Here is a 13,319-nt window from a genome sequence, read left to right on the forward strand (position 1 = left end):
CTGCCAATTTCCACCTGGCTTTAAAAGGTGTTGAGTCTCTGTTTTACCAGCTCATGTAAATAAAGAGGAAGATGTCATCATCCACTCTTCCAGTTTCTCTCCCCATTTTTGCTCAACCCTAACTGACCCTCCAGAGAAGACCTAATGATTTCAGATCAGTTTTATTTTTACTCATGGCCCTCTCCTACATAGCCCTACATATGCCACTGACTGTGAATACAAGCTGTAGCCTGAACAGGATGTAGTCATTTTTTGGAAGACAGTGGCAGGAGCTCTGTGCCGGGACTCTTACTGAAAGAGACTCAGTTACATTGCTACATACAAAGTAAAATACCTATCTCCACCAGCCTGGACTGTTGGCACAATGCAGCTTTGTTCAATGGATTCATGCTGTTGGTGCCAAATTCTGAGCCAGCCTTCGGCAGAAATCTCACACCTGGCTGCATCTTGCCTACTGCAGCCTCAGCTTTCTGTTCTTGGCCGATAGGAAGTGGAACCTGAAGTCTTCTGCCGTAGTAGCCCACCTTCCTCAAGGTCGGTTGTGTTGTGCCTTCTGAGAAGCTTTTCTGCTCACCACAGCTGTACAGAGTGGTTATCTGAGTTACTATATTCTTTCTGTCAGCTTGAACCAGTCTGGCCATTCTCTGTTGACTTCTCTCATCAACAAGGTGTTTCTGTGTGTGGAACTGCTGCTCACTGGATGTTTGTGCATTATTACACCATTCTCAGAAAAATCAGAAAATGTATTTGGGGAAACCAGCAGCTCTAGAAATATCAATTCTAATTTTAAGTGAACATTACTTAAAACTGCATTATGCACTGCACTGCTGCCACACAATTGGCTCTACATTAGTGAGTAGGACTACAGGCCTTCCTAGGAACGTGCTGGTGAGGGTATATAACAGTGTTTCTCAACCCTCCAATCCTGGAAGCACATTTTAGTGGACCCCTGCTTTAACATGCCCTCTGCAACTCTGAAAGGGCTTGTTAATGAGCTGAATAGTTGAATCAGGCATGTTGGGAGCAGGGAAGGCACTAAAATGTGCAGATCGGGTTGCCTCCACGACCAGAAACACTAAAAATCCACATTACTGTGTTGCCCAGCACAAACTCTGCATAAAGTGTGAGTTTAGGCTTGTATGCCAGTTTTGTACATGACACACAGGCAGAAAGTGTCCTATTTGTGTCTGGAACTTGACTCAGAAGGCTTACAACATCTGCCCTTCAGACTTTATTCATAGTTCTCTTTTGACTCTCTCTCTCTCTCTCTCTCTCTCTCTCTCTCTCTCTCTCTCTCTCTCTCAGGAGGACTCTCAGAGGTATTATTCATGGCGTAGCTTTGGTCCAGGCGACAGACGGACTCCGGATCTCTGGGTGGACTTGAACTCTGTCCAGCAGGGTCAAGTCCTGGTGCACGGCATTCTGTCCAACACACACCGACAGGCAGCGGTAAGGCACACACACACACATTAAAACACACATATCTAGAAAACTCTCCAAGAGCATTTATATGCACACAGACATGGTTACAAACACAGTCAAACATTTTGTTTTACTTTCTAATTAAGTCTCCATTTTTATATCCACTCCCACCTTTCCTGTTTTTCTCCTTAAATCTCTCCCTCTCTCCCTCTCTCTCTCTCTCTCTCTCTCTCTCTCTCCAGCGAGTGGCTCTATCCTTTGACTTCCTCTTCTACGGACACAAAGTGAGGCAAATCACCATAGCAACTGGAGGTAGTGCACACACACACACACACACATACACATACACTCAGTTAACCTGTAGTTTCAGTTCTCACATTGCAGGTCAATGTGTTATTGGCATGTCCCAGGAAAACCTACACAGAAACACATCACATTATTCATCAATGAAGTGTGTCAAAGCCCTCAGGGCCTGAATGAGGGTCCACACTTCTCCAAACGCATTTGCAACATTTGCTAGGTTGGAGAAGCTTTACAGAATGTTGACAAATTTTCATTCAACCTCATGAGAAGCGGTTAAGCACTTTGTTTTAGAGACACTGTAACATAAAGCTACCAAGCTGGACTGTGTTGTTGTAGCTAATTGAAGATTAAGATTAAGATTCAAGTAACCAAAATCCAGTGTCTTCCAAATGTCCTTTGCTGGCATCATATGACAAACCAGTGCTGGTATTTGACAGGTATCTGACTTTGATGTTCAACCACAGTTTAATGTCTGTTGAGAGGAACAGCCCAATTAACATTTTCAGCTAAACTCAAACAGCTTTCTGATGTGAAATTGACATCCAGTGTGTGATAGGCTTCACAGATAGACACACACACACATGACCATGTCGCCTTTTCATTGGTTGTCCAATGAAATGCATACTTGAAAAGCCCCCAAATACCTGTCTAATGTTCTGGAGATGCTCTGACCCAGCCTTCTAGCCGTCACAATTTGGCTCTTGTCAGAGTGGCTCAGATCTTTTTGCTTGCCCATTTGTCCTGCTTTTAACACATCATCTTTAAGGAGGGACTGTTCTCCATCTCACCTGTCAGTACTGCTAATGTGATTTTGTATCAGTGTGTGTGTGTATATATTTATATATAACCACTGCCCTGTAAATTTTGTTTCATTTGGCACTGTGGGAGCTTCTCTGGGATGGTCTGTCCAACCTAGCAACAGTTGTTACTAATGAATGGATTTGTGCACTGAGCATGCTTAGGTTTGCGCTCTCTCCTAACTACAAAATGTACATGTTAGTTTCAAAGTAGTTACTGACTGTTAAGATTTGTTACTGTGTACTAAGCCTACTTATTAACCTGCACAGGCTGTTGATCATTAACAACAGACCAGCTCCTTCAGCTGTCTTGTAGTAGTGGGTCAGTTCGTTTTTGTCTTCCACAGACTATACTCTATCTAAAGAAACTTTATAGCCCCCCTCTTCTCTTCTCCCCCCACATTGGCTGCTTCCTAAATTAGCCTGAGAAAAATTAAAGACTAATGAGGAAGGCTTTGTTAATTAAAGATTCATTCTCGCCTATCGTTCACTGATGGGAAAAGTGACCATGAATCTGTCTGGCTGTGGCCCGATGCATCCCAGATCCACCAGTCCGCCGCGCTAATTAATTTTCATAATTATTTTCATATCATTGGGAGGAAATGGATTTGTACCACAGTGGAATACAACAGAATGATCTTAAATACTTAAGACATTTTTCTATATACCAAAACTGTCCCTGCTGTCTTCAGCCAAATCGTTTTGGTTCATTAAGATCAGTCAGATATTTAGAGACGTTCTGTCCATCAGCACACCTTCACTTTTGAACTCTTGATCTTTTACAGGGTTCATCTTCACTGGTGAGATTACACACCGCATGCTGACAGCTACCCAGTACATTGCTCCGCTCATGGCCAACTTTGACCCCAGCTTCTCCAAGAACTCCACCGTGCGCTACCTGGACAATGGTGAGGGCTGATCACATGAGACCATATGAGTACATTCATAGGAGCACTCTTAAAAATAAAGGTGCGATAATGTGTGTTAAGTGATGCCATAGAACTATTTTTGGTAAAAGAAATATGTGTAAAGAGTGTAAAGAACCTTTTATAGATTTAAAGAAGTAGATGTCTATGCCTATAAAGGTTCTTTACAAATTTAAGGGTTCTTCACATTGACACATTTTCTTTTGCAAACATGGTTCTTTATGGAACCAAAAATTAATCTTCTATTGCTCCAAGAATGCCTTTAATTTTAAGAGTGTATTCTTTTAGAGAGAAAACTATAATTAATATACAAAGCACACCATATGGGCAAAGGTATTGGGACACAAGAGTTTATCCTGCTGTCTAGTTAATGTCTCTACTGTCTAAGGAAGACTTACTGCTAGATTTTGGAGCAAATGTACTAGATGGAGCACCATCATTCCAGAGAACACTGTTCCACTGCTCCATAACTCAATGCTTAAGGGCTTTATACCCCTCTAGCCCACACATGGCATTAGGCTGTGTGTGTATTTGCACATCTGTGTAAGCAATGGGTGCAACTTAGCTAAATGCATTCATTAGAAGGGGTGTCCACAAACATTTAGACACAGTATATGTTCAGGAAGGATATGGAAATCAAGAGGATTTTGATTGGCCTGAAAACAGTAACAACAAAGACATTTCTTTGTCTTAATCATTGCATTGGGGTAGGCCTGTGACCAGTCAGTAAGTGCTTGACCTGACTGTTGACCTCTGCCCCTCTAGGTGAGGTGTTTGTGGTGCAGTGGGATAAGGTGAGACTGCAGGGCAGGGAGGCTGAGGGAGCCTTCACCTTCCAGACTGCCCTTCATCGCAATGGCACCATCGTTTTTGGTTACAGAGATGTGAGTCCATCCAGTGGTGCACGGTATCAGCTTGACTGAAGCACAAATAATGATACAAGTGTCTGACTGAGCCAAGAAACATAAAAAAAACAACATTTGGCAGCAGCGTATTTGGGCTCTACACCAGAAACTCAAATATGCTGGATCTGGAAGGTTCCAGGTTCATTCCCAGAGTGAGCACCAACAATAGTGACCTAGACTTTTCTCTCAGCTTGTCTTCTTTCTTATGATAACATTGTAATTATTTTAACATGAGCAACAACTATACCCAAGTGGTCAAATTGGCAAATAGAAGTTACCACATTAATCTGCAGCATACTCTCCGTTCTCCCGCCCCCCTCTATAGACAACCCAATAAGAATAGATTAACTTAGCATGCTAATGTGGCTTATGATAAATTGTAGGCACCAGTAAACACAAAATGAATTGTGGACAGAAGATCTTACTGTCACTATTAGCAAAATTAGCTGCACGGAACTGTGCCTTAAACACTTGAAACTTCAGGCTTGTTATTCATTATGAAGACGTATTAGTCAGTTAAAGGGCCCTTGTCATTGAAACCAAATTTCTCTTCCTTCTTTTCTGAAATAAATGCATTCATTAAGTCTTATGTGGACATTTTTAAAGCATCAAAACACACTGTTCGGTCCCCAGTTCTTACAGCCAGTTTTAACTTCAGTGTCGCCCCCATTATTTTAGCTCCTCTTGCATTGTAGTTCTCAGGAGTGATTCAGTTCTTCTGTGCTTTTTAAATAAGACAACATTCAAAGCAGCCAATCAGATCTTCAGAACAGGCACAGTAACAAAAACAACCTCTTTGTTTTATGAGATGACAACAAGAGGTTGGAAAATGGTCGTATAATAATTAATTTTAGCCATTTTTGGAACATAAAAACCACACAACCATCATGAGTGGACCTCAAGAGGAAATAGCAAGAAGCTTTTAAGGGCTTTTAAGTATCATTTATGAACAGTGACTGGCCATTTATCAATGATTTACACTGTAGAAAGTGTAAATCTGTCTCGGTCAGGAGGGTTTGGGTTCCTTTTGGGCCACAGCTCTGTAGAGGTTAGCATTTCCCCTCTTCTGACACACTGTGTAAAACCCATGAAGGTTCTGCTGAGGAGCTGATGAGTTTAACTACTGATGTCAGTAACACATAGCTGTGGCCCAATAGGGAACTCAGATTGATTTAGCTAAAAACCTTGTTTTCCATTTCCATGGAACCATGCAGTGTATTTTCAAGCACCAGTCCAAATGTGAACATGATCACATCCTGCTAGTGAGAAAATAGCAAATGTAGCAAGCTTGCTAATCTAACTTACACAGCAACATGTACGGTTACTTTATATGCACCCCAAAAAAAAAAGTGCTACAAATGTTCTTCAAGCAGTGCCATAGAACAAATAATCCAAAAATCGTAATATTAAATAACCTTAAAAATGCTGGAAATTGAGCTAATTAGAGAACCAAAAGTGGTTCTTCTATTGCATTGCTACAAGAACCATTTTAATGCCTTTATTTTATATTTTATTATTTTATTAGGACTAATAACTAACAAGAAAATTTGATACCTGAGATAACTGTGAAGCTCAGAAGGTTGTCAGCTTACATAGCTTTTATATTGCATGTGGATAAGGCCAAAAATCATGCCAAAAACCTGAGCAGGAGTAAAGACAGTTTGAAGTAGGAAGCAAGTCTCCTTGAGCAAAGCATGTACACAGTGTTGCCCTGAGGCAACAGCATGACCTCACGTTGAAAAAGAGATGAGATTTCTTACTGGGTTTTACCATGCATGCAGTAAATAAGTTAATTAAATGACCAACACTTCAGTTACTGGGGCACAGTTGTTCTGAGAGCTGTAATACAGACATAAGGCACCCACAGATCCCGCACCCTCTGGGGTGTCTTCCGTCATTAGGTGCCTTTACCTGTGGAGAAGATTAACTCTACTGAGCACCCAGTGAAGGTGGGCTTGTCTGATGCCTTCATGGCCCTCCTCTCTTCCCCACAAACCCCAGGTTAGTTTCTATTCAAGTCTCTGTTTAGCAAACTTCCAAAGGTCTTTATTCTCATGGGATTCCTCCTAAACAATGACTAACAGAGTTTTATACTCCCATTAGCAGACGCCCGGAGGAGGACAATCTACGAATACCACCGTGTTGAAGTGGACACCACTAAGATTGTAAACCGCTCTGCATTTGAGTTCACCCCGTTGCCCAGTGAGTGTGTAGTGCTTGAGCTTTGTCAGCGCTAGATTGAGCTCTGCTCTCCCACCGAGACGTGGATTTAATAGATTTAATAATGTTTTCCCTCTTTCTTGTATGTTGATGAACTCAGCCTGTCTCCAACACACCACATGTGACCAGTGCATGCGCGCTAACATCACTTCAGGCTGTGGCTGGTGCAACGTCCTGCAGAGGTAACGTGGGTGTTTACCACATTGTTGGGCTCTGAGGTGCCTTTCCTTGCAGTTTTGTTGATGTGCACATACCTATGTGTTGTTTTTCAGGTGCTCAGATGGGATAGACAGACACAGACAAGAATGGCTTGATTACAGCTGCTCAGAGGAGGTAGTACGATGTCAAACCACTATGAACTAGGCGTATAACGGTACACAAAAGTCACGGTTCTGTACATGTACATGGTACAGTAAGGAAAAAAACAACCAAAAAACTGAAGACCCACCCAGGTTTTCTTTCATTTAATTTAAACAGACATTTGTGCAGGTTAGAGTTTGTTCCATGTAGTGTCCTATAGGCCCCCTGAGGTAGTTTAAGCTGTAATTTAGTAATTAAGTGTATGTTACGTTACAGGGTTTACAGTTACAATAGCAATGCTCCTTACAGCTAAACAAATACTCCCTAAGGTTTTCGGGCAGCACGCTCGCTTGTGAAATTACAATATACCCCGATAATAATGTGTAACATGTAACGTAACTTTTCATGCGACTGCATGCATGAACTGTGACTCCCGTATTGTGATGGTTCAATACGAATACACGTACCATTACACCCCTACTACAAACACATCGCCACTCTACTGGTTACACACAAGGCTGCCCTATGTTTACTGACAGTCTTATTAAACGAGACATTTTTAATCTACTTTCTTAAAATGAAAGTCTCTACAAAGGGTTATTTGAGTGATACCATAGAAGAACTATTTTTGGTTACATTAAGAACTATGTTTATAAAAGTGAAGAGGTTCTTTACCAATCTAACCTCGTCAACTCTTTGGAACCACCGGTGGTTCCTGGCTTTTTCCCCATGGCATGTTGCTACCTTAGTAATCCTTAGGGTGTGACTTTTTTACACAACCTGCAAGTAGGAAAAATACAGTCATTTCAACATTACAGGGCCCATAAAACAAGAACTAGTAGCAAATGTTTTCTGAAGTGTTTTAGACAGACTTGTGTATGACAAAGCTATTTGATTAAATGCTGAGGATACTTAGATAATAAAAAGGTTAAGTCGTTCTGGGCAAGATTTAAGATTTGTTTTTAGTGTTATATTCACAGAGAATACTGCTGCCTTGCACAGCATCCATCCACATTTAAAATAAATAAATAACCAATGTAAAAATGTGAAAAACAATGTGTTTTTCTTTTTTTACACAGCAGTCAAATGTTTTTCCTGACCTCGTACATCTGGAGTTGCGTGAGGTTTGAGAGAAGAAATAATCAGTTAAATAAATATGGCAAAATACCACACAGTGTAAACTACTGAAATCAATGGGGACCATTATTATTCAAAAAGCTTCCTACTTCCCACCTCAAAGCGTTCACACAGCCTCAGCTGTTTGAAGTTGGGATGCTAGCAGTAAGCCACCACTTGTTTGGCTGCTGTGGGTGTATGAAAAGCTCTTAAGATGGAATAAATGTCTCCAACAGACAACGGGCCTCAATTATCAACCTTTTAAAACATTTTCATTAAAACCTACTTATGCAGTTTTTACAAAGATTCTGATATTCAGCAATGGTTTCTTATTTGGGACGTGTTTAATTCATGAGGACATTGGGATCCATCATTATAAGACCATAGCTGTAAACAATTCTGCAGATTAAAGACTTTTTGTGTTTACTTTTCTTAAGAACCAATTTAGGAACATAAATAAGATATTGGAAAACAGGGTCTCATGTCCCTCAAATTAAAAATATATATATATGATTGACAAGCATTAGCCTCTGAAGTTAACAGTTAAATATGTTTGTTGTCTAGAAGCAACACTGTGATCAAAAAATTGCTATAGCCAGTAGAAAGTGTAATTTTTGCAGCCACATGAGAGAACATTGACTATGAATGATCGTCTGTACTTGGGATAAGTAGAAGATTGTGTAAATGAGATTTTTCCATTTAAAACCCCATGATCCTTCACAGGCGAAGGAGGGCACATGTGAATATTATTCTCAGGGAGGTGCAGACAGCTCCATTAGCCCCTACAGCTCCTCTGCTCCTGCTGCCACACCCTCTCCCGCAGCTAGGCCAGGCAGTCCTGTCACTGACGGTAAGTTATGTCAGATTTACTTCTCCTATTCTGTATACTATGTATGAAAGACTGTATATCCTATTGAGCAGATTTATAGATAGCAGACAGTGGCATGCCAAAGTATTGTATTGTATTATAAGTATACAAAAAAAAAAAATGACGGAACATTGTGTTCAACATTTTAAGCAAGATTAGTGTTGTCTTTCTGTTTTGTAGTTTTAGTGTGAAAAAATAGGAAAGGAATGGAGCATCGTGCAAAAGATTAAGCAAGGTCTCAGACATTACTAAGCTTGTTAGGGCTGTGGCTTGTTTACAGTCATCCTTAGGAAAATTCAGGTAATGCAAATGTCCATGCTTTATAAATACTCTGACTCCACAAACCTTTTACCAACAAGGTTCCTCATAGCAGCTGCTCACTCTCTGAAAATGAAAATAACTGAGGCATTGACACCTGCAAAAATATGACCTTAATGGAAAAGTCATCCGAATAAACCATTCAGTCATCACCACAACATTCAAAGTTCAAAAACATTCAAAGTTTTCAAAGGAACATCTAAACAAGCCTGATGCATTTTGGAAAGTCAAAATACAACTTTCTGCAATGAGCAATGGTATGTTTGGGGGGGGGGGGGGGGGGGGTGCAGAATTTCATGAAAAGAACACCTTTCCAAATGTTAAGCACAGGGTGGATTGATCATGCCAGTGGCACCAGGTACATTTCACTGATAATGGGAAGATGGATTCAATTAAATACCAGCAAAAAAGTGAAAATCAAAAAGAGGAAGGCTTCTACAGCAGGACAATGATCCCAAACACATCTTAAAATCCACAGTGGACTACCTCAAGGGTTTGCCATGGCCCTCTCAGCCCTCCATCCAAAACTGTTCACAATTCTGTGTATAGGCCTTAAAAGAGTAGTGCAATGTTATGCCTTTTGGAAATCAGGTGATCTTGTAACACAAATGTTGATTGGGGTGCCCAAACTTTTGCATGCCACTGTAAATGTAGTGGGTGTTTTATACAGTTACACTCTGAATATTGAAGTTTAAATGTATACATTAACTCTGAATAAGTGCATATAAAAGTCCTGTCATCCCTTGTGTCAGGCACAGAGGGCTTAAGATAGCACCTTGCACTCTGGCACTCGCTCTAAGAAGTCTGCACATTATAAGCTGTACATGAACCCGTTACCTGTGCTTGTCGTGTGTTTGCGTGTGTGTGTGTGTGCGTGTGTGTGGTGAATGCACTTTGCATGGGCGCTTTTGCTAAACTTGCTCTTGTGCTGTTCCTGCCTCCGTCTGTGCTCTGCCATCTCTCCATGTACAACAACACTCTCTCTCCGCAGATGACACCAAACTCCTTCGCCACCATGGCAATGGTGAGTTGGCCGCTGTGTTGGTGCTCATAATCTCTTTTTTTTAATGGTAGTTAAGTGGTCATGGATTATTTAAAAGCATGAACATTTAATACTTGTGTAAATATTAGCAGAGGTGCGATACGATCATGATTACCGGACCTTGCCTGACCTCTTTTGTAAAACATTCTCTGCCGGCTGAGATCATTGGTTTATTTGGGGGCCGTAGTAATCTTGTTCAGTGCTTGCTTTCATTTTTCTCCTTTTCTTACTCCATTTAACCAAACATTCGCTTGCAAGTAGCTTTCAAGTAGTGAAAGTAGTGAGTGAACTTGAAGGCAGCCACTGCCCTGAGCACACTTCACATTTCACTATGCACTTTGCTGTAGCTGATCATTTTGCTAATGCTATATTTGCCTCAGAAAGAAAATGTCTTATTACTACAAAAACAGTGATTCCATAGTTGAACCCTTATTTGGTTGTATTTCGGTTGTAGACATGTATCCCTACGCTTGGTAAACAAAACCCGTTGGCTCGAAACACACCTATAATAGAGGCCAAAGAAACTAAACAGGAGCTTTTCTGTTCTTTTACTAAGTGTGTCGAAATTATTCTTCATGGTAATTGATTGTAGGCAACAGATGCAGCAGAAAGATCTCTGGCATCAACAAGAAACTACTGAGTTTTCCTTTCAAGAACCAACTATTGAAAGGTCATTCAGGGATACCGTCGCATCCCTCTGAAGAATCCTTTTATTTTTGACAGTATAGTGCCAGTTTTGCTGACTTGCTGCCCACTACTAATGTTCTGCGCTGACCCTCAGTGTGTGTCTTTTGTGCCTTTGTCCATTCTGAAGTGCCTCAGTTCTCCCCAGCTCTACAGACAAGGAACATTTTGCAGTATGGTATCTCTTCAGTAGCCAAAGCATGTGCCGTCTGACAGCTGCAGCCTTTTCTTTCTTTCATTCCTAGGTAATACGGACGAGGAAGAAGCTCCAGAGCACACAGCGATCATTGCAGGTGTAGTTGCTGCCCTCGTGCTGCTGGTGTTCCTGACCCTGCTGGCTGTCTACTATATCAACACACACCCCACTGTCGCGCCTCCATTCTACATCATGCAGGTAAAAACTGACCTGCAGGTAAAAACACTCCTGCCCTCCATGTGGCAGGGTGGGGTGGGAGGATTTCCTTCCCAAGCTATAGCATAGATACTGTGCTATAGCAATCGCATCCTTTGGGCAAGACGTCTAACACCGTGTTGACATAGTTCTGATTACATTGCAAGTGGTTCTGTTTTGTTTCTAAGTGAAAAAGGTTAATTTCTTACAGCAGTTTCCATTTATTTGCTGAATTTATTTTTAGGTGTGTCGCTTTTTCATGTTTGATACCAATAGTAATCCAATATCACATGTGACCCTCCCTTAACCCTTAAGATCCCTAGGCCAAATTTGTAAGATGTTTTGATAGTTTAATGTAACTTTATTCACCTAAAAATTCAAATTTTCAAAGAATTTATAAAAGACAGTTCAAGGCTACCGAAATATCTGTCTGAATTTGACATGTAAAAATTAATAGAATTCAGATATTTTTGCAAATTTGACCAGATTTTAATCATAAATTTACTTCACACCTGCAGTTAGAGTTGTTGCTTGTAAAAACTATTAAAAACATGGTTAGATAGGGTAAGTACTGCTGCTTGTTAAAATATGTGTACCTGTCTCTAAGCTACACTTATCTAGAGTTATGAAGTCAAGCACAGCAGCATCTAGGCTTAAACCATTTACATGATAGTTTACCGTAACAGATTGGATTATGCTTTTTGTTTCTGATATCCGGTCCAGTGAGTTTGGCCAGTGAGGATTGGCACACCCCCGTTTTTTTCTCCCAAAAAAGGTAAATTAAGTACATAAACAGTAACTATGTTTAACATATGCTGATGCTTGTTCTCTGCAGAGAATGTTTTTACTTATATTAACTTAGAAAACCAACAAAACATCATTTAAACTTTTAGTACCTGTAGTACCTGTCTGCAAATACCAGTGTATGTCAAAAGTATATGAAGAAAAACTTTGAAATCAGTGTTAATATTACACTAGTTTACATGTGTAAAGAGATTCTAACATGTCAGCTCTGTTTAATGTCTGGTTTACGATAGGTCAGTCTACATTCATATAATATTAAATAGTATAAAATGATTAAAGGCATAGTCCAGTATTTTACAAACTAATCTTTCTGACACATGTCAAATTTATATATGTATATATATATATATATATATATATATATATATATATATATATATATATATATATATAATTTTTTAAAATACCCTGCACTTTTTAAAATACAGGTTTGATATCTAATCTGAAATGTTTACATTACTATTTCCATATAGACACTGGATAGGTATGAATACAGTGTAGTGTGAGGTGGGAGTCTTTGGGGGTGCAGTGTGACTGAGCAGAGGTCATAGTTCCAGTAAGAAAGTGCAAGGTGCAGCATGTGTTTTTCAGGGTGGAGGTGGTGCTATTAGCTGTTCAGCAGCCTAATTGCTTGGGGGTAGAAGCTGTTTCTGAACCGGCTGGTTCTGGTCTTCATGCTTCTCTGCCTCTTTCTGCAGGACAGCTGTGAGACCAGGCAGTGGTTTGGGTGGAAACAACTGGAAAAACATGCCAATTGATGTTTTTGAATTGTTTTTAGGTGTCAGGTCATGAAAAGAACAGGGAAATTCACCCAAATTATTGTCCCTGGTAATGCACCACACACTATGAAAGGGGCAGGCAGGGGTTAGGTTGAAAAGGCTGGAGTTCTCCTTTAAAATGATAAGTCAAGTGAAATTTATTTGTATAGCACTTTTACAACCTGGTGTTATTCCAGAAATGAGACCAAAAAACGCCAACTGAGCAAGCCAAAAAAGACAGTGGCGAGGGAAAACTCCCTCAAACGTGAAGGTAAAAACCTTGGAAGAAACCAAGACTCATGAGTGGGGACCCGTCCTCCTCTGATCAAAACCACTTTTACATGACTAATAAATGGTATAAAGCCACCTTAACACTGCATAAGTCCATTATTATGCACAAGTGTACTGATATAATCGTTATAGAGTCGGTGTGAGTAGGGAAAGCCTTTAGTTCCATTAAATATC

At 40.3% G+C, this 13,319-nt stretch overlaps 1 protein-coding gene across 3 annotated transcripts in view; it reads left to right on the forward strand.

Annotated features, from left to right (window-relative positions):
* The window catches only part of plxdc1 (plexin domain containing 1), a 35,433-nt gene that overhangs the window by 20,859 nt on the left and 1,255 nt on the right, over positions 1-13,319 (forward strand). Inside the window, exons 3-14 of one of the 3 annotated variants that reach the window (XM_072667448.1) lie at positions 1,306-1,449; positions 1,665-1,734; positions 3,308-3,430; positions 4,214-4,332; positions 6,255-6,354; positions 6,457-6,555; positions 6,674-6,755; positions 6,846-6,906; positions 8,713-8,839; positions 10,167-10,199; positions 11,147-11,295; positions 12,016-12,404. In XM_072667448.1, coding sequence (XP_072523549.1) covers positions 1,306-1,449; positions 1,665-1,734; positions 3,308-3,430; positions 4,214-4,332; positions 6,255-6,354; positions 6,457-6,555; positions 6,674-6,755; positions 6,846-6,906; positions 8,713-8,839; positions 10,167-10,199; positions 11,147-11,295; positions 12,016-12,018 — 1,110 coding nt within the window. In that variant the 3' untranslated portion in view covers positions 12,019-12,404. Of the gene's footprint in view, positions 1-1,305; positions 1,450-1,664; positions 1,735-3,307; positions 3,431-4,213; positions 4,333-6,254; positions 6,355-6,456; positions 6,556-6,673; positions 6,756-6,845; positions 6,907-8,712; positions 8,840-10,166; positions 10,200-11,146; positions 11,296-12,015; positions 12,405-13,319 lie in introns of those variants that run through there. The other 2 variants (XM_072667446.1, XM_072667447.1) reach the window with 2 other exon arrangements.

This window comes from Salminus brasiliensis, chromosome 22 (genome assembly GCF_030463535.1).
Source record: "Salminus brasiliensis chromosome 22, fSalBra1.hap2, whole genome shotgun sequence".
NCBI classification, from domain to species: Eukaryota; Metazoa; Chordata; class Actinopteri; order Characiformes; family Bryconidae; genus Salminus; species Salminus brasiliensis.